The 22,452-nt window shown below is 38.5% G+C and overlaps 3 protein-coding genes across 3 annotated transcripts; 2 read left to right on the forward strand and 1 right to left on the reverse strand.

Moving 5' to 3' along the window:
* The first annotated feature begins 9,018 nt into the window (after positions 1 to 9,018).
* Positions 9,019 to 9,834, forward strand: LOC116209318 (14 kDa proline-rich protein DC2.15-like). The gene has a single exon (XM_031542957.1). The coding sequence runs from the start codon at positions 9,091 to 9,093 to the stop codon at positions 9,502 to 9,504; it is 414 nt and encodes a 137-aa protein (XP_031398817.1). The 5' UTR covers positions 9,019 to 9,090; the 3' UTR covers positions 9,505 to 9,834.
* A 6,062-nt stretch (positions 9,835 to 15,896) lies between these two features.
* LOC116192407 (14 kDa proline-rich protein DC2.15-like) lies at positions 15,897 to 16,689 on the forward strand. The gene has a single exon (XM_031520954.1). The coding sequence runs from the start codon at positions 15,998 to 16,000 to the stop codon at positions 16,403 to 16,405; it is 408 nt and encodes a 135-aa protein (XP_031376814.1). The 5' UTR covers positions 15,897 to 15,997; the 3' UTR covers positions 16,406 to 16,689.
* A 4,696-nt stretch (positions 16,690 to 21,385) lies between these two features.
* On the reverse strand, positions 21,386 to 22,086 carry LOC116195847 (14 kDa proline-rich protein DC2.15-like). Its single transcript, XM_031525234.1, has one exon. It carries the CDS (start codon positions 21,994 to 21,996, stop codon positions 21,625 to 21,627), a length of 372 nt encoding a protein of 123 aa, XP_031381094.1. The 5' UTR covers positions 21,997 to 22,086; the 3' UTR covers positions 21,386 to 21,624.
* Between the last annotated feature and the right edge of the window lie 366 nt (positions 22,087 to 22,452).

Consider the following 22,452-nt stretch of genomic DNA (forward strand, 5'->3'; position numbering starts at 1 on the left):
TGGTTTTATAATCAAGTAGAGTTGAATTTTGATTTTAATTGGTTTGTAATAATTGTGTTATTGAATTATGAGAAAAAGTGTGAAAATGTTAATGAATAGTTGAGATAAAATAATGATTGTATTGTTGAATTGTAAAATTGAGAGAATTTAGTATTAAAAATTGAATTAAATGGTTAAAAAATTAAAGAAAAAGGAAAAAGTAGTAATTATGTTATTAAATTGATGATAAGTGGAGTTAAGTAGAATAAAATGTTGTAAAACCAAACGAGTTCTCTGGACAAGCTTAGCTTTATTTTCTTATAGTCCAACAAGCAGATTGTCTTTATTTTTCCATGTTACGACATGGATATTTGTAAATGCACACCTTCCTTGGTAAAGCACTTTTCATTAAATTGCCCACCGATTTAGATTATTGCACTTGTTTTGTTTCCCGCATCTTATTTAAATTTTCACAAACGTTAAGTCCTTGGGCATTGCAAGGCATCGATCCTCACTTTCCTTTTGATAAAAGTGAGAATTTATTTCATTTGCATCACATTTGAGATTTCTTGGTCTCTGCCACTCCTGTCTCACGTGCCCCAAGTCACGATTTTTAATCCAACAGTACTTTTTAAAGGACCCCTTTGTGAAAAGTTTTGAGCAAAAATGCCACCGCGTGGCCAGACTGCTCGTGCTTTTAATCCCGATGAGGCCCTCAGGCTGAATCAAGTGCGACCCCTGACATGGCCCTGGAGAATTTGATGGTCAGCCGAAACACCAATCCCACCTCCATATTGTTTCGTTCTATTGAGACTATGGCTGTTGGCCTTAAATAGAACCAACAAGTCATGACTCGGTCCCTGAATAGTATGGCCACTCAGTTCCGACCGGCCTTCCAATAGGTGACTTAGCATTTGGAGCAAATCTCTGTCAATGTCACTCGAGCTCCCAAGGAGATGCAGAATCGAGTTGAGGCACCTCCAGCCCATCTAATAAACAGGGGCAAACAGACTCCACCAATCGCTCAGTAAACTTAGCCACCACAAGCTCTAGTGGCTCAGGTACTGCAACTCCGGCTGTGAATCCGCCAAGAAGGGAGCTGACCAAAAGAGTTGGCCAAAATTTCCTTGCTATCAGAAACGGTTTCCTTGATGTTATTAACTACCATCTTTCCGATACCAAGTCATGCCAAACCTTAACATCGGCGGAAGGCTCAGGGGGCATGGGTTTCCTAGTTGGTGAACTATAAATAGATGCAAGACCTATCGGCCGTCAGGTGTACCCGAAACCTTATATTGAAGGGATAGTCGAGGAGCATGGCTTGCCTCGAGACTACAAAGTCCCAGAATTTACAACTTTCTCTAGAGACGACTGGTAATCCACCATTCAGCATATGGCTCGCTTCACGACCCAATGTGGAGAGGTTGCCACCAATGATTTCACCAAATTGCGGCTCTTCCCAAATTCTTTAACAAGTACTGCATTCTCTTGTTATCTTAGCCTTCCAGCAAACTCGGTCCTACTTGGCAAGAGATGGAAGCGTAATTCTATACTCAGTTTTATAGGACCGAGCCTGAAGTCTTGATGGCATCGGCTTAGGCTCGCCATGGAGTAGCCGATGGCCCAGGAGGTGTAGCCCTTGAACTTGGCAAGAGATGGAAGCGTAATTTTATACTCAGTTTTTTAGGACCGAGCCTGAAGTCTCGATGGCATCGGCCTAGGCTCGCCACGGAGTACCTGATGGCCTAGGAGGTGTAGCCTTTGAGGTTGATACCTCGTAGGTACTCACCACCACCACTTCAAGACTTCAGGATCGGTCTTATAAAAGTGAGTATGGAATTGCGCTTCCATAACTTGCCAAGTATGGACAAGTTTGTTGGAAGGCTAATATACCAAGAGAATGCAATACCTGTTAAGGAATTTGGGAAGAACTACAATTTGAGGAAATCATTTGTGGTAACCTCCATATTGGGTCGTGAAGCGAGCTATATTCTTGATAGCAGAGTGCCCGTCATCTCTATAGAACATTGCAAATTCTGGGATTTTGTGGCATCGAGGCAAGTCATGTACCATGTCTATCCATACCGAATATGGATTATGGTACACCAAACAACTTATAGATCTTAGGCCGGGCTCGTAAAGTGTTAATTGTATGAAAATAGAGTTATTCGATACCTTTTATGCGTTTATTTAGAGTTAGTTTCTCGAGTTTAGGTTAGTTTTAGTAGGCTTATAATTTAACTTACATTCATTTACATTTTGGTAGGATTTTAGAGTTCTAAGTATTTTGGGAGTTAGTTCATGAATTGAGTTTTTGCAGCCTCTAAGTTTTTTTGTGTTTTGAACAGGTTAAACTAGAGCTAAATGGTGCAAATTGCATATGAATGGAAAGTTCACCGAGTTAGAAGCGCAGCGGTTTAAACGGTTTGTCAATTGAAGTTCAGATAAGGAAGTTATGATTGATCGAAGTTTAGCGCGCAACCAGGAATTACTGACCCGAGTGGCCCCAGCCATGAAAACGAAGGGCTGCAGCCATCCAAATCAGTCTGATCCGACCTGATAATGCTTATTTTGGAATTTTTCTCAAGCCGTAAGGATTCTAAGAGGAGGCTATTATTGGGCAAATATTTAACTATTTGTAATTAGATAGCTATGATATTTTTGGAGATATGAGAATCTAATTGGGATGGTTAAATTAGGAAATTACATCTTCTAGATAAGGAGATCTTGGAGATTTTGTTAGAGGATTTTTTTTCACGTTTTTAACCTAGGAAATTAGGGGCTAAATGTTCATTCACAGGAAGCAGAGAAGGGAGAGAGCGAAACTTTGGGGGCATGAGGAGGTGGGGATTGAGATCGTGGTGACCATGGCTCGAGTTGGAGAAATGGCTTCATCATTCTTTCACATTTTTCTTCCAATCCTTGTTATCATGTTTATGTTTTCTTCTAGGGCTTTGATGTTTAACGTTACGATCATGAGCTAAACTCCCTTATCTATGGCATCAATGGAACCTAATATTTTTATATAGAATTGTGATTTCTCTTCTCTATGTCTATTAAATTCGATTGAATAAATCTTGTTCTTAATGAAATTGATTGCTTGATCACCAATTAATTTGATTAGGAAATCTAGATGAGCTCGGGAGAGGATTCTAGGTCAAGCTGTGGATAGGATAGTCTAAGTTTAGTTTGAGTTGGAAAATAGACTAATTTGTGTGAATGATAGGAATATACCTGATTGCCTTAGGTAGTCAATTAGATTGATGATTAATGGGTTCTCACTTGTTAATTGCCTAGGAATAGAGTAGTTAATTCGATACAGGGAATTCGTTTTTCCAGCGCTCGGAAGAGGCATAAAAAGATAATAGAACCCTAGGTTAGTAATTCACAAATTTAATAGAATAGAGAGAGAAAGATCGATTTTGCATTAGGTTCTAGGCGGAATTAAAAAATCCTAGGTTCATCTCCATAATTTTACTCGTGTTTATTTTGTTTTTTCAGTTTAGTTCTTAGATTTAGTTTTAACTATTTTTCTGGAATCAATCCTCTAGATAAAAGCTAATTATGATAGTTTTAGTACTTAGTGAGGTTTAGATTAGTCTCTGTGGGACGATCCTTTCATGCACTTGATATTACTTGAGGCGATACGTGCACTTACGTGAATTGACGATTTTTATTGCAACATAAAGCTCTTAAATAACATCCTGCAGCTGGTTGCTGTCCATCGCCTGAGGAAACTCATGCCCCCGAGCCTTCGGCCAATGTTGAGGTTATGTAGGGCTTGGTTTTGGAGAGGCGGTGGTTGATGATGGTCAAGGAGACCGTTTTCGCCAACAAGAAAGTTTTGGCTGTTCTTTTGATCGGTGCCCTCCTTGGTGGATCCACGGCCTGTTGAGCTAGGGCTCGCAGTGCCTAAGCTACTGGATCTTGTGGTGGCTGAGATTGCTGAGCGGCTGGTGGGTCCTGTTGCCCCCGTTTGCCGGATGAGCTAGGGATGCCTCCACCTAATTGTGCGTCTCGTTGGGAGCTCGAGTGACATTGAAGGAGATTTGCTCCAAATGTCGAATCACTTGTTGAAAGGCCTGTCAGAATTTAGCGGCCATACTCTCCACTAACTCCGTCATGATTTGTTATTGTTGGTTCATAGCCTCAATAGAGTGAGACAATTGGGAGACGGGATCAGCATTTTCACTTACCGTCAGATTCTCCATGGCCATGTTTGCGGCCGTACTTGATTCAGCCTCGGGGGCCTTATTGAGATTAGCAGCAGCAGCCTAACCACGCATGGCATTTTCACTCAAAAATTTTCAAAAATGAGGATCTACTAGGCGTGCCAAAAAAGTACTGTTGGATTAAAAATCTCGTGATTTGGTCACATGAGATAGGCATGCGAGAGACCAAGAAGTCTCAAATGTGATGTAAATGAAGTAAATTCTAGCTTCTATCAAAACAAAAGTGAGGATCGATGCCTTGCAATGCCAAAGGACTTAGGATTTCTAAAAATTTAAATAAGATATGAGAAATAAAATGAGTGCAATAATCTAAATTGGTAGGCTATTGAGTGAAAAGTGCTTTATAAAGGAAGGTGGGTGTTTACAAAGAGCCGAGCATGTCGTAACATGAAAAATAAAGACAATCTGTTTTGGACTACAAGAAAACGAAACACAGTACTCGTCCGACAAACCAAGCATTGAAACTGTTGAGGAGTAAAATGAGATAAATCACACATCGGAAAAGAAAAGGAAAATCCATAGGTTAATATATGGATTGTGTACCATCACTTATCAGCTTGAACTTTTAAGTGGATATGGGCTCAGATCCGTATAAGCCTATAGAAATTTACTATGGTATTAAAACCTAGGTTACGTGTATGAGTGCCTACGCGCGTGTGCGCACCCACATCATGCCAGACCCAATATGTTCAGTGCAGTCAAAGTGTGCTCCTCGTGTTAGTCCCCCCTTGCTTGAGCACGGAAGAAGAGCCCGTTTCGAGGTCAATTATTGAGAGCAGGTGTTTAAGGGCACGTGACAACGTATAGGCAGAGATAGACCACACGTTGCACGTGAGGGCGAGTGTTAAGGTGTAAAATGGGATAAATCCCATATCGGAAAAGAAAAGGAAAATCCATGGGTTAATATATGGCTTGGGTACCACCACTTATCAGCTTGAGCTTTTAAGTGGATATAGGCCCAAGTCCGTATAAGTCCAATGGAAATTTAATATAGTATTAGAGCCTAGATTATGTGTATGAGTGCCTATGCGCGTGTGCGCACCCACACCACGCTAGGCCCAGTATGTCGAGTGCAGCCAAAGTGAGTGGCTCGTGTTAGTCCCCCCTTGCCCGAACACGGAAGAAGAGCCTAGCTCGAGATCAATTGTTGAGGGCGGGTGTTTAAGGGCACGTGACAACGTGTAGGCAGATATAGACCACACGTTACATGTGAGGGCGGGTGTTGAGGAGTAAAATGGGATAAAACCCACATCGGAAAAGAAAAGAAAAATCCATGGGTTAATATATGGTTTGGGCATCACCACTTATTAACTTGAGCTTTTAAGTGGATATGGGTTCAGATCCATATAAGCCCATAGAAATTTAATAGAAACAAAAGGCTGAAATTAAAGTGTTGAGATGTCAAAATTCGCTGCCAAGGTATGGGTACTATGCTGAGTGTTGTGTGTCCCTTGCTAGGTTTATGGAATCTCCATTTATAGAGTGACAACAACTAACCCCTCCTTTAGTGGACCGGTGTTATCGAAACCGGACTGGACATTGAACCGATCGAGATAGAAACAAAAGGTTGAAAATAAAGTGTTGAGATGTCAAAATTCACTGTCAAGGTATGGGTACTTTGCTGAGTGTTGTGTGTCCCTTGCCAGGTTTATGGAATCTCCATTTATAGAGTGACAACAACTAACCCCTCCTTTAGTGGACCAGTGTTATCGAAATCGGACCGGACATTGAACCGATCGAGGTTTGAGTTCAAGACTTTTTGAGTCGAACCTGGATTCGATGGGTGGAACTGTAGGTTTAATTAAATTATAAATAAATGTGCTAAATTAATTTAATAAGTGTTTATGATAGAAAATTAATATATTAAGTGATGATTAATGTAAAATATATTGAGTTTACAAAGAAATGAATAAAAATCTACATTTATGACACAAAGGAAGTGATAGTGGAGTGGTTAGCAGGTCAAGCATTTCTCTCATTGGAGTGTCACTGGTTGGCAGTTCAATCCTCCACCGATCAAGATTTCAGTTTCCGATCGAACCGGTCGGTGCGATTTGATTCTGATAACACTGTCGTGGACAACTGGCTGCAATTCTTTGGGCATGTTGTTGGGATGTTAAGTGTGACTTGACCTCTCGTGACTTGATCGAAATATTTCTCCATGTTAAGATGTTTGGCGAACAATCGCCCACGCGATTACCCCATCATTATTCCATACGTTGCCATTCTCCTTATCCTTTTCCAGCAATACAAATATCTATTCCCTTGGCCTTTAAGCTGAGATGTGCTTTAACTGGGCCTCTATATAATTTCGAATAAGACCCGATCATATAGATTCGGTCTAACATTTGAATGGCAGCAACTCAATTCTATGAGTTACTTTCGAAAAATACGAAATGGGGTGTCAATAGGATGATAGTGAAAAATTGATAATCTTTTGAGATAATTCTGCGTTTTCTCATGGCGCGAGGAAGTACTAATGCAATTGCAATGAACTGTTTTGAGCGGGCTTGACCTTAGGTCCGAAGGTCATCCCGATCATAATGACCTGTTTGTTTTCAGGGTTAAAATCACAAAAATTTTAACTTTAACTTTAACTCAACTCATTATACAACAAAAATACACATTTCCCAAGTCAAAAATTTTAACTTTAACTTTAATTCAACACACTACACAACATTTTGTCATTTTTTCACAATCAAAATCAAAGTTACTTTTAACTCTGAAACCAAACGCATCGTAAAATACGAAGATTGGCCCACGAAATGGGCCGGATTTGGGCCCTTATCGGTCCGCGAGCAGGTCCAAGTTCTTCCCCTTCCCGCCAGCTGAAACAGGCGATGATGGAGAAAAGAGGGAGAAGAAGAGATAACGGAGGATTATGATGAAGGCTTACAACGGTCCGTTCCGAGCTCCGTTGCCACCTCCCACTCCAGCGGGGACTCCCCGTCGGTAAACACATTGTCCCAGGCAAGCCCGTCATAGCCATTTTTGTCAACCTCAAAATTATTCATATGAGATCGATTGATTGAATAGTTTCTGATGCATCAGTTTTGGAGAATTAAGCTTCCAGTGAACGATGAGGTGATGTGGGGTAACGGAACTCCGTTTCAGAGCCGTGCATTGGCCGGTTAGCTGATAGATGATTAGTGTTTATTTTGAAGAATCGCCTTTTGGGTAGTTCAGGTTCTGTCATGCTTAGATTCGACATCAAGTAGGTTCACTGGGAATGAGGGCTATCCATTCATACGTTATGAATAAGCATAATAATTATTGTAGAGGGAGGAGTTCCTCGAATGATCGGTGTGGCACAAAAACTTCTTGTGCAAGCATATGATGGTTGATTTTGTTGGTAGGGAAAAAGATTTAGCATCACAAAAATGGAGGGATGGGAGTCGAACTCGGGAATCCCATTCTCAAGGCCGAGGTATCCTATATCGTAAGTTTCACAGGCAATCTCGTCTGCAGTTTATGCATCTGTGTTCTGAGCTATGGCATTAATTTGTTGTCTAGAATCAGCCTCTGATATATCACTGCCCAAACTAGTGTGGAAAACACTACTAGGTTCCCCATCTTAATGGAAGCTCCTTTTGCCGGCACTTCATTTTTCGTTGTCACATTAAGTTAAGGAGTTATAGTTGACCAGTGGGTACAACAGATCCCTGATTCCTCTACACTGAATTGCTGCCTGCATTAGGACACTTTCCGAGGAAAACTTGAGGCAAGGAAGGGAGATTGAGCGATGGACTCCCCGGCCCCGGCTGCAGTTGGCACAAGCAAGGCCTGGGCACTGGACCATCTACTGATTTTAATACTGCTTATGAGTCTGGGTGCACCCTCTACTTTTCTCTGTCGAATGTGACAACTTTACTTGTCTTTGGTACACCATAGGTGGCTTCATGTTGGACCTTTAAAAAGTAACTGACGTATATCTTACGCTACTGAAGATTCCCAAGCACATGGTCTTATTTTACATTTGAAGAATTTCTAGCGGTACTGTCTCGTGATATGATCATTATTGCTGTTGAGTTGTTTGCATTAACACAGATGCATAGGATGTCTTTCCTAAATTCCTGACTAGGAAATGAGGATTCATAGTACGAGGACAGGAGCAAAGATTTGGTATCCTGTTAATCAGTTAGCTGGTGTGGCAAAAATTGTGGGTCGTAGCCAATTTGTCTTTGAAAGAACTACGTGCTTTAATTGTCGAGTGGGGCTGATCTCTGTAGCAATTGTCAATTTATCTCCCTTTGGCACCATATTCTGTCTTATTACACTGGATGTTATCTGCCATTAATTGGCCCTGCCGAATCTTTGCTGAAGTTTTTATATATCATAAGCAAAATATCTGCATGATCATTTCTCAGTTTTCAGGTACTGTTGCTCGAGAGGGCAGTTTTCCAGCGAGCTAGAAACCAGCTGTTCTCGAACCTTAGTCGATGCTTACTTCTATGGATATCGTGAGTAAATGTCTGAGGTTGAATGTCGGTTTTGGTGGTCAAATTCAAATATATGATACATGTACTGTTGAAATATATTCCTCAATTATGAGATAATAATTGATTGCGTTGTTGCCTGTTTGAAAAGCAGATGGACAGTTAAACCATTTGGAAAACTCCAAACTCCTCCATGAATCCTAACACTGGTCTTTACCCGCCCATTTGCAATTGACAGGTTGTGTTTCACAGTTTGATCAAATCCACTTCCCCCACATTGTCCATTCAATGTCCTTTCTTACCCAACAAGTAGAAGAAACCAAAGCAAAGGGAAAATGAATACTCCAAGCACTCCCCAATATAAAGCCCTCTTCCTCCACCTCCTTCGTCACTCTCACTTCTCCTAAACCCTATCAAAGAACCTCAAACTTCATTGGCAAGGCATGGCTTCAAAGTGCCTAGCATCATCTGCATTCATCCTCTCCCTCAACCTCCTCTTCTTCTCTTTCGTTGGCTCGTCTCATGTTCCGTCCCGCCAGGCACCTTGCGTGCCCACGACCCCGAAAGTCCCGGGTCACCACTCTCAGCCCGCAGTGCCTGCTTGCCCCAGGGATGCACTTAAGTTTGGGGTGTGTGCAAACCTGCTGCGTGATTTGGTCCACTTGGTCATGGGAACCCCTCCGAAGACTCCTTGCTGCAGCCTGCTCTCTGGACTTGCAGATCTCGAAGCTGCTGCCTGTCTCTGCACTGCCATCAAAGCTAACATCCTCGGGCTTAACCTTAATGTTCCCGTGTCGCTCAGTTTGCTGCTGCATTACTGTGGAATGCAGGTGCCCTATGGCTTCAAGTGTGCCTAGAGAGGATGTCTCATTATTTATCTAGTCTAGTCACGGTTGTGTTCCTGAACAAAGAAGTGTAGGATATGGAGAGCATTGTAACGAGAATGTGCGCTTATTATGAGGAAATAAATTAGGAGCCTGATTGTTAGTACCGAGAGTGAAGTCCTTGACTTCTTACCTTTGTATTTTACGTCTTTTTCATTATGACTAAACGTTTTCTGTGTGCTGTGGACTAATCTATCAAGCTGCGGCGATATTGTCCATGGACTATCTTCGACATGTATGATGCGTGGTTGCTCTCTTTGTATCTCGTATTTAAGGGCAAATGAAAATCTCTTTTGAGCTTTAGCCTTGTTTACTGGACGCAAGTAATAAATTAAACGATACAAAGTCGAGTATGATAGCTGTAAAGGCATTGCCACGTGACAAAAGAATCGAGTGCGGTCAGGACCGCACTGGGACATGAACTCACGGTAGACAATCGGGTGTTTTATTTGTTAGCCAATTTGAAAACTGTTACTATCCTTGTACATGGAGAAATCATTAGATCATCTTAGCTAATCCTTGTTTTCCACATTGTAAAAATGTTATTTCACTCTAATTGGGGACTAACTAGATTAGTTGGCACCTATTAGTCATTTTTTGTAATCGATGATGAGACACTTTTATATGCTTGTCAACCAATGATTATCTCAATCCATTCTGACGTGATGAAATAGTTTCTCACCCACGTGCGACAAATGATACTTATCATTCCCTGATCAAGGGGCCATGAATGTCCCGAACTATCTAAAGGCTTGATCTGTTGCGAAGAAGACTCATAGCAACCCTGCTATATTTGTCCATGACCTTGAGTTCGACATCCAGAATTAGCTTTCATCTCACTCCCCAAATCCTAACCCAATCCTAGAACCATATCCACCCTCCATAGCTCGGCCACAGCAGCGGACCATATCTCAAGCCAAGCCCCAACATCAATCTGTAAATCCTCATCTTGAATTGATCCTCCAGCTCCTGCTGCACCATTGGTATCAGGCTTGAGCCCGTCTGGTCCTCGGTTTCTTTCGTCCTACTGCACCCAATACCTCCTTGGCCGTTGCACGCACTCCAGCAACCATTGTTTCGCGATGATTTCTTAAATTGTTCCAGGCACCTATAAGCCGAAACTTGAACCAAAACTCCCTACATGAATATTGAATGGAATCTTCACATTTTAACCCGTTCATAATTAGCTAACTCCTGCCATCGCAAGATAAGCATCACCTAATCTTGCCCATTCAAATTCCTGATGTCGGAGCGCCTCGGTAATACATGCATGATCTTGTTTCATTAAGGTCATCCATTCGGCAACACTCAATTGTTGGCTATAGTTAGTGTGAAGATGGTCCAGAAGCTGTCATATCGGCAAACTCCCACTGTGGTGTGGCATAGCTTCATTGATAATATAATACATAGCCTTGGGTCAAAATGCTCGACAAAATGCTAAAAACTTACGGTATCTGGATTTAGCTTTTCACAATATTTTTATAGTGCAAACCAATGCATATCGTAATATTCGAGCAATGTGGGAAATGGTAATTTGAGATTTTTTTTGTTTTACCCCGAAATATTTGGTTGTAAGGGAATATATCACGTCATAGGCTTTTAAAACTAATTAATTCAGCTCACACGTTTGAGACCATTTAGTTAATTCAGTTTGAGAGGCTTTCAAAACTAATTCAGATCTCTCAAGAATCACTCGATCAGCTTACAGCAAAGTTGAACAGCCTTTTCAAACCTCTAATTGCCAAAGTTGTCCGAATTAAACCGGAAGAAATAGACCAAAACTTTAAAAAAGACAGATCTAATGGACTGTTAAATCGAATTAGACTTTAAACTCCACTGAACCCTTAAAATCGTAAAAGAATCATAATTCGTAACTGCAACTGTAGGTAGCATTTGGTAAGATTTATAAAAGTACAAAAAAGAAGAAGAAGGAGAAGCTTATAATGAGAGCTCTACCTTATACGAATTTGTACTTTTCCGTTCTACTGATATTTGGGACTAAAATAGCATACGTCCAATTTCCATTACTTCATACTTATCCCAATATAGATGTAACGGTGGACGGACTTCTCATTATACATCACTAGAACCTCCTCATTTCACATCAAAAGATCCCCTCCGATGAGAGATATTAATTTCACACCTCGCTTCGCTACATACAAGGTAAAAATACAATCAATTTGTCGTGAAACACCTAATCGACACGTAATCATGTAGATAGCCACCATTGAAAAGTATCAGATTATCTGTATATCGATCGATTGTACCTTATGGCATATATGACGAATATATGTTATGAAAAACTTTCTCCTCTCAAGCAGACATTCACAGTTGTCCCGGTGTTTGCGGCTGAAGGATTCTTTCCCTGCCGGGGAATCCCTTCACCCCATAGAATCAACAAAAATGTAGACACAAGTTCACGAGAGCCGGATTGGCTTAAGAAGTCCAACAATACTGCATAAAATTTCAACTATATCTCGATATTATATATATATATATATATATAAACTAAAAATTGAATAAGCCTATTTAATTTTTGCCTGCAAGATATATATATATATATACACACATACATATACAAAAATTCAATGGCCCCATTTGAGCCGATCAACGTTAATGGAGTAAAACTGTGCAAGTTATAGATTTTCTCCTTTCATAAATTTTAAACTCAAAATTTTAATATTAAAGAGGGTGTAGTGTAATAACGTATGCTCCCATCTGACAACTAAGAAATTACAAGTTCGATATCCACTTGGACTGTCCATGCCCTTTTATTAGTTATATTAGGATTTCTATTTCATTGTACTACGTTATGGGCCTCCCTCATAACAGGAAAAAAAACTCAAAATCTTATTTTAGGAAAAGAGGCGTCGAATTAAATAAATCAACCTTTATTAGTAATAAAATTGTTTTACCCTTGAAGGGCCGAGCCTATTATCAAATCTTCCCACAGTCAAAGGTGTTTGATATCAGTGTGTATCCTATATTCGGAATCTCAACAGGCTCTGACTAATTCAATTCGAGTCGGATCGACGTACTAAGTGGATAAAATTCTCAATTCGCAGTATGTAGTACCCACAAGATATAGTTTTCTTGTGTCCTCCAAGTTCGATAACAATGGATGCTAAGGAGTGAATAACTAATTGTCGTTGTCTTGAGATATTCTGTCGTCAATAAATGCAGGTCAATTTCACAGGGACAACCAAGACTTAACGTGGCATATGGGCGAGCCAATTTGAGTGCATTATTCGCTAGTTTGTCCTGTGAAGAACACTTGATGTAACTTTTAATTTCTGATATTAATTACAAGAAGAGTTAGGCAGAGAGCGGAGAGCAGCCTGAGAATTGAATCTTTAATATTTTTTTCGTTAATGAATAAGGATATTGGGGTAGTTTGGCGGGATAAATTCGCATGACTCATGTGAACACCTTGCGAATTTACAAGACAAGTCAATCTAACTACACTGGCCGTGTATGTGGTTCTCGCATTATTTTATGGTAACTCGAACTTGGATTTCACTCTAGAGATCAATTTCGTCGGGCCGGGCAGAGACCAAAGAAACATGTTGAATTTTTATTGATATCATGAAGCATGTGTATATGAAAGAATATTTCGTCACTTATTGACTGACGAATCTGCAGTTTCATAGTTCTAGCTGGGTTTTGATTGCACCATGATTAGAATATATTCTCTAATAAGTGCATAGTTCATGAATAATTTGACTATTATAAAGTTCACTAATTAATGGGGATGCAAACGTTCCAGATGCAGTAAAATTTATTTGATTATTTTTTTTTAGTTATAAGAGAAGCTCATGAGATTTGATCGATTTTTTTCTTATTAAATTCAAAAAACCTAAGAGGACATGCGATAGTACTAGGAGCAAAGATAAGATGAAGAAAATAGTGTCAAGTAAGATTTTTGTTTCTTTCTTCCACTTAAATACAGAGAAATTTTTAAACCACATTTACAAGATAAATATCGTCTGTCACATATCCTAATATTCAGTATTTCAAATTTTGCATAATGCTACTGAAACTCCTAATTAGTACAATTTAGGAGAAAATCTTAATTTTGTGGTTATAAGATGATGTGGCAAAAAGATATAGTAAAATTCTTTTGTCATTATACGTACAAATTTGTGATCATTTCCCGTGCTAAAACTCTAATTCATGCGCTTGTTTTAATATAATGAAGCGGAATAGAACAGAATTGAATGAGTTTAATACATTAAAACACAATGAATTTGCAAGAAAAATGTTTATTTTTGAGTTGATATATAGTTTTACATGTGACAAAGTACAATCATTGAAGAATTTTTCAATCATACAATTACATTTATCATGATTGGAAGAATTTTACCTCTCAATAAACGGATCTTGTTTGAACTTGAATTCGTCAGAGACCATTGAACTTATAGATATCAAGTGGTGCACACCAAAAAAATTGGTGGGGAATAGAATATTATCTGGGCAACTGCATGCATATGATGGCCATGTGCTCTCCACTGGGACAAAGTTGGCAATACTATAACTGTGAGCATTAAATCATTCGTCTCGAAATGGCGAATGAATGATCAGTAATTAAATAATCACCTGTCCAAAATTTCACTTGTAGATACATGCTAATGGGACATGAATAACTCCAGACATATGCATACTCCATTGTCCGTGACCGGACTTCAATTTCAGTAGATTAGACTCAAAGTATTTTGTGACTTGAATAAAAATTGAATGTTCGTGTAAAATACCTAAGTTATTGGGCCCATTTCCAATACAAAAACTCGAGCTGGTAGGGTGTGGAATTTAATCTCTTATAAACTCATATTTTCTATTCAATTTTTTCATGTAGGATTAACTCTGAACAGTTTGGGTATTGTGGCCAACCAATATATAAATCATGTCGGCCATATAGTTCAAAAGTCCAAGCTTTCTCGAGGTCGATCGCGAGCCGTGACAATCTTCCTAAGGAATTAGGATTTTTCTGAGGCCATCAATTCAGATATAAAATCCCCAATTTGCAGATATTAAAGAGAATGTAGGGTATGAAATATTCTTCTGCAAGCCGTTCAAGGACAAGAATCCTTTGAAAAACAAGGGCATACGAGATTGTTTTATTCATGACAACAACTGAACCTTGAAGATTGACAACTAAACATCACCACAAGACTACAAAATCCACAATCTCTATGGTTCAACTGCCCCCGTTTCGCACGGCCAAATAATTATGATTATTCTATACTTGATTTTCCCTTCCAATGTGCTCACATCACATGGGCCACTTCCTACAATATTTAAGATAGGAATCGAACCTATTCTCAAATGTCTAAACGGACTAATTTAAAGAAAAATAGAGGGAAATGTTTCGAAGAAAGAACATTATTCATCCATCGACGGAGAAAGTCATAAGGCTTGGTTATACTGAGAAGATGTTTTCTAAACGAACGGATCTAAGGAAAAATAGGGGGAAATAATTCGAAGGAGAAGCACTCTAGTCGTCCATCGAGAGTGAACAGGTCATTAGGCTTGACTATACGCAGACGATGTTAATTTTCTACTTCACTTTATAATTCATTACTATCATGTATTTATGTAAGTGCAGCGCAATATTTTGTTAACAAGTGATGCTCACAGATTTGCCAGTAGCTGGTTGATCATTCTTACTGTATGTTCTGTTAATTATATATATATACATATCGATTGTCTGAGTAACTTAGTTCATCGAATGGTTAGATCGTGTACACATGCCAATATGAATTAAAGAGTGTTCAACCGGCCCAAATTCCATGCCATGTATTGCAAAAGCAAAGATCCAAATCTTTGTCGTTTCAGTGAGAGTTCACCTGCTCCCGCTGCATAATTCTCGATAACTAATAACATCATGTCATGGATCTCCCGAAAAGAAATATATCATGGATCTTTGCGCTTTCTTTTAGTAATAACAAGTGGTCCCATGCCCATCACTTCGTGTCCCAAATCATTATACTTGGAAAGGATGTATGCCCGTTGAAATGATGTTCAATGCAGTTATACGATAACTTTCTTCTTTCAAGTCCTATTTTAGTGATTGGACTTCCTATACCCTTTATTTTTTTTGCACCTGTCCCTTCACTAAGGTCTCCGATCTACCTCGTAACCGTAAAAAAGAAAGAGGATATTTTATGATAGCCAGTGAAAGAATTTTATGTTCATAAAAAAATTATGTTGGAGTATAAATTAGTCCCGTTCAATATACTGATAATTCCCTGTCCACATTGAGAGAGAATTTTTTTTTTTGAACATCCACAAAATTTGTCAATATTCAATTATAGTACTAGTAGTACTTCCTCACAAGCCCCTCTCTATAAATACCAAATCTCCCTCCTTAATCGTTCGCACATCTCCCTCCAAATCTTCATATACACTCCCATTCTCCCCCCCATCCATTTCCCTATCTAAGTTCCGTAAACAAACACAAAGCTCAAAAATGGCCTCAAAAGCCCTCCTCCTCATCCTTCTGAACATTCTCTTCTTCACCCTAGTCAGCTCCACTAACGTCCCGTGCCCCCCATCGGCCCCAAAGCCGCACCCTCCCGCCCCAAAGCCACACCCTCCCACCCCGAAGCCGCACAAGGCCACCTGCCCCAAGGACACCCTCAAGCTCGGCGTCTGCGCCAACCTGCTTAACGACCTGATCCACCTCGTCGTAGGGACCCCACCCAAGACCCCTTGCTGCACCCTCATCAAGGGACTGGCCGACCTTGAGGCAGCCGTCTGCCTCTGCACTGCCATCAAGGCCAACATCTTGGGGATCAACTTGAACATTCCCGTCTCGTTGAGCCTCCTGCTCAACTACTGCGGCAAGAAGGTCCCGACCGGGTTCCAATGTGCCTAAGTCGTCCTTGATTAGCATTTAACAAACTCTTTGCCTTCATATATTACATTTATGTATTTTTATGTTAAATTATAATTCGAAGAAAAAGAATAAATGTGAAAGGGAAGGCTCCTCGCCAGTCCTACGTTCTGATCGTGCGTTTTCTGTATTAAAGTACGTAAGTTTTATGTATCTGTTTGTTTGAGAGCATGGATGTCAAAGGAATTGTAGAATAAAGTGATTTGTCTTTAATGGTACATGGTACGTGAGAATTTGTGTTTTATTAAAGTCATTTTTTTTTGTGATCCCGTGTACTGTGTACATCCAATTTTTATTTTGGGGATTGGAGACATTAGGTGTGCCTCTCAATTAGGAGCAAATTTATTCAGCAAAAACATTACGAGCAAATAGGTTTATTAATACATTACGATAGACCCGGTAAAACACATGTAGGTATGGACCGAAAGAGGGCTTGATGGGCTAGTCGCCCTCCATAAATTACCGAATTATTTTCTCTTGATTTACCAAAAAAGAAATAAAATAAATTCTCACGTTCTCCCTTTCTGTAATTTCACTATATCTATTTAAACTATTCGCTCCCTGAAAAATCTCTCTCCTCTTATTAAAAATCCAGGGTCCTATTCTAGACAGATCGAACATATATCACATTTAGAAGTTGGCAAATAGCATCAAGGAAAGGAGGCCAAGTTTTCTAGTAAATTAATCTTACAAACCACCCTTCTTATCTGTTTAGTTACATGAATGATAATGAGATGAAGTAGCATTCATCGAATACCACGTATAGTGACAAATTGTGCTATCAGTAGATGGATAGCAACGTGGGAATTCAAAACTGTTGAAAAACAACATATCCCGTACTCGACTAATAAAAATCAAATCTATATAAGGTACATGAAATAAATCGTGGAAGCAATAACCCTAAACTCACTGGGAATTGATCCCCAAATTATCACGTGAATGGATCACGTGCTATGGCTACAACCTCTATCGAACCACGGGCGTGTGTTAGTTGATCGAGTACGAGCACCAGTTAGACATAAGAGAACAAACAAAAAATAATTGGCCAGGGGATCTTTGCCACGAAACGAGGAAATGAACCTCACACGCTCCCAAACTCTAACGGAGCGGTCTTTATTTTTCAAGTTCAGTCTCACACCACTTAAGGTAAATCTAAATATAAGTGGTTACCAATCCAGTAGATAGGTGCTATAATAACCACATATCACATCCAATTACGCAGATAATAACTCCATGTCATATCCAATAGAATTATGATAGATATAAATTGATCTATCTCCATTTGATTCGGGTCGGGTCCCACATGGTCGTATCATTTTCGGTAGGCCCGAATTTCCAACAGAAAACCATCCAGAATCACTTTCCGGCGATGATTATCCCACTTTTGAGGGGGGATTTAGTCCCGTCAATAAGATGCTGTCGTGGTATGACTGAAAAAGGAAAATCATATGGAATTTCCTGGACATGAATCTCTCTAGACACCAACTTTGGGAGAATGGAGTTATCCCACGTGTTACTTTGCAGTTGGGCGGGGCTTAAGTTCTGTATCTCCATTGTCCGGTCTTGGCTTATTACGGGGTTTATAGCTATGAAGATTGATCAAGACATTCCCAGCTCTCATATGCATCAATGATCAAATATTGCACACCAGAAAAAGGAAAAGGACAATCCCTTCAATATATATAGATAGAATTTACACAGAATAAAATTCTTTTCAAGAATAAGCATAGTAGAGATGCTACTAGAAGTATCCCAGCACACAATAGTATTATAAACTATACTTGGCAAGAACCGCAACATTGAATGGCCGATATTGACTTGACGAGGTACGTACGTATGTTCTTTGCACTATTTTAATTGCAACAATTTTGAAATGAACTATGAGCAACCTCGAAGGAGTCTCTCAAAATCTGAATTGCTTTTTGTAAAGGAAAATAAGGGTAAATTGTACTGGTGGTCCAAAATATTTTACAAATGTTTCATTATGGTCCAAATTTTTTTTTTTGCTACATGATGGTACAAAATGTTTCAAAATTATTTCATGATAGTACAAATTGTCAACTTGAGTTTGACGCCGTCAAGTCGACGCTAACGTGGCTACTACGTGTTACCTTCTTGCTGACGTGGCCGAAAAATTTTAAATAATTCTAAAAATTTAAAAAATTTAAAACTTTTAAAAATAATTCTAAAAATAATTTTAAATTTTAAAAACTTTTAAAAATAATTTTAAACTTTTAATTTAAAATTAAAATTAAAATTTAAAATAATTTTTATTATTTTAAATTAAAAATAATTTTAATATTAAATTAAAAATAATTTTATAAAATTTTTTTTACAATAAAAAAATTATTTAAAAAAATTTTAATTTTTTTTAAAATTTTAATTTTTTTAAAATTTAATTTTTTAAAAAATTTTAAAATTTTAAAAAATAATTATAAAATTTTCAATTTTTTAAATATATATATATTTTAAAATTTTTACTCTTTTTTGTATTTTTTTTGTATTTTTTGGACTTTTTAAAATTTTATTTTCTCTTAAATGACGTGGCGCACTTTGATTGGTTCCACGTAACAAAAGTGACACATAAGACGCGCCACGTCAGCAAAATGTTAACGGCGTTAGGGCCAATTGACGGTTTGTACCATCATGAAACAATTTTGAAACATTTTGTACCATCATGTAGCGAAAAAAACTTTTTAAATCATAATAAAATATTTGTAAAATATTTTGAACTACCAGTGTAATTTACCTGGAAAATAAAGATACACATGAATTGTATGTTTACGTAAACTTCGTGGGTTAGCATTAAACAGAGTTACAGACACAAATCCTTAATGATAGTTGTCCCATGCTGGGCTGCAAGCCCAAATATATTTTTGTCATAAATGTAGCCCAAGCCCAACACCACCTATTAAGTTGCATATCCCACTAAATTAGTTTCAACCATAGACGAGGACGACCGTGGTCTTACAAAAAAAATAAAAATAAAAAAATAAAAAAAATAAAAAATACATATATATATATATATATATGGATTAATATAATCCAGAACAAGGAGGAGAGAAACAAGAAATTGGAAAATATATATACCGCACTTTCTGGGATCCATGTCTCATTATCTGTGGTGTTAATGTTGGGAATATATCCATCCAAAGTACAGAAAAGACACAAACACGTAGGAGAGTCCAGTATTTTTGCTCTTTTATGGCTACCCAAGGGAATGAAATAACTATTCGACAAACTTTTTTCAATCAAAGAAGTAGGTTTGTTATATACATACATACATACATATATAATAAATAAATAAATAAATAAATAAATAAATATATATATATATATATATACGGACGAAAAACCACTCCTTCAATAGCGCCAAAAGAAGTTCACGGGCTCATAAGAAGAAATATTTGGTGGTTGAATGGGACAAATTCAGCACATTCGAGATTCATAATATAAGTTTTACGAGGATCTCCAGAATCCTCAAAGCTATCGGTTTGATCCCCACCAAAAATTAAAAGAAAAAAATTATTTTTTTTCGTTCACATATATGAAATTATATATGTTAATGAATTAGAAATAAAGTGTGAAAATCAAGAAGGGTGATGAAGCTGGGAAACCACACTTCAATGAACAGACTTTACTTACTGCGAAAGAATTCAAAATTCACTGAAAGTGCTTTGTGATCAAAACAAGTTGATGTGCGAGCATGATTAGTATTGACAAAAGGTGATCGGAATTCATCGTGTTGGCTCTTTCATGATTGTGAAGATGGTTTTTCTGTTGGTAATTTGGCAGCCTCATGTAAGTTGTTAAATTGATGAATGGTTTCAATATAGTGATATTTGTTTCGACGTGCAATGAGGGCGGTTCTAGATTCATTTCTTATGATTAATATGGATGCACTTTCTCCACTTTCTGCTAATCAATTGCGAATAACCTTGAGAAAGGGGGCTTGCAAGTGGCATCGTCCTGATCGAGGATCAAGAGATCCGTATTAGTTCTCCTCAGTAAAAGTACATGTGCCCCTTTATTTTCCTTTCTTCTATCTAATTTTTCTAGTCAACAAGTCCGTCTATAACTGAAAAAAAATATATGTATAACCTTATCCCCTCCAAGTTCATGGAAATATCATGTAATAAAAAATTATTATTATATATATATATATATAATCTTACGATCAAATTGAAACACTGTTAGTTGCAAATGACTCAGATTAGCATCTTATAGCTACAATGACTCTCATCATTATATTCAGTGCTTGAAGAATCCTGCCCATAGATTCTGTCAGAAAATGTTGATAACCTGATATATCAGCTTTCAGCTGTCTTCTAATGCAGATATATAGCATGAAATGCATGGAACAGGGGAAGGACTATGTACGAATTTTACAAACTGAAAAAGAATCCAGATGAGTTGCGCACTCAGCTTGTCATGATTTTATCACGTATGATTGAGAACGCCCCCATTAATATCTGGTTGAAAGGCGGATGCAGTTTCTGCTACATCTGGTAGCTAGACTAGAATTATCAGGTGCTCGGTGTCTTTGGTTTCACCCCTTGATAACTAAGGTATCGTTTTACTAATGCAGTAATAATTTTATCGCAAGATTCAACTATAGGTATCTTGGAAATTAAATGATCATCTTCGTAGAGAAAGAGGGTGTAGCATAATGATCCATATCCTCACCTGATAACCAAAAGGTTTTACGTTCGATTCTCATGCAACCACAAACAAAGGAAAAAAATGATCATATTCTTCGTATCATTACATAAGAACTGAAGCCTATCTGAGGACTATTCATAGCTTATTAAATCTTTTGATTGTAAAAGATGCATTGGAGAGATGTATTTATACATGATTTAACGTACGCAGAGAGATAACTATTTTGTTTTTTTTCCTCCCTAAATGAGAGATATTTCCCGTCTAATGTTCGATCGTGCATGCATGCAGGCAGGGTCAAAATGATACCTCAAAATCATACTTTATTCAAATTAAAACGATCGCTTGATCTTTTACAATCGTAAATGCAAATGACACTATCACATAGTGTCCCGACGAAGTTTTATTTAGTGTATAGACTATGACCAACCCCACACAATTCAGAAGATAGCACTGTTGACTTGGGAAAATCAAGATAAAGAAACCCCCTCCAATTTGGGACACGCAATAATTCATAGTTTAAAGCCTCACCGCACATATACTTAAGGACATTGGAAACCCTTAGGGACACTCTTCCCGCAAACGTTGAGGAGCAAGCTGAGAGAGAGCGGGATGTTGAGATTGATACCGAGCACGTTCGCCTTGATCGCGGTGCAAAGGCAGATAGCGGCCTCTAGGTCGACGAGCCCCTGGACGAGAGAGCAGCATGGCTCCTTTGGAGGGGTCCCAATCGTAATGTTGAGGAGGCCACCCAGCACGTTGGCGCAGACAGCTAGCTTTAGCGCATCCCTGGGGCAAGTGCCACCTGAAGGGCTCGGGGTAGGATTAGGCGGGGTCCATGCAGTACACAGGGAAAAGAAGAGGAGGTTGAGTAAGAAAAAGAAGGCAAGTGTCGTGGAGCTCTTCGCATCCATTCTTAATATCTTCCTCTCAGACAAACCCTAATTTTAGAAGAATTGTTGATGAGGAAGAGGGAGTGTGTTAGTGGAATGAAGAGAGTGGGAGGGGAAGAAGGCATTTTATAGCGTTCAAGGGGTGGGCGGTATGGTTTTTATGCCAACAGACTAGATCTATGACTTTAATTCCAGTTTCAAAAATCGATAATTTTGCATCCAACTGTATAAAGGCAGGAGCGGATTTATGAATAGGAGATCTTGTACGAGTATCTACGGGCCTTAAATCATCAACAGGCTTTCCAAGCACGTTGTAAATACATAACTGTGTAATGAAAAGATAATTTTTTTCGATTATAAGGAAGGTCTATAGGCTAGAATAATAAAACAAAAATTTTAATAGCTAATAAAAGGATATGAGTAGGCCATAATGAGTATAGAACTTGAAATTTTTTAATTATCAAGAGAAAATGCGAG

This window comes from Punica granatum, chromosome 1 (genome assembly GCF_007655135.1).
Source record: "Punica granatum isolate Tunisia-2019 chromosome 1, ASM765513v2, whole genome shotgun sequence".
Classification (NCBI taxonomy): domain Eukaryota; kingdom Viridiplantae; phylum Streptophyta; class Magnoliopsida; order Myrtales; family Lythraceae; genus Punica; species Punica granatum.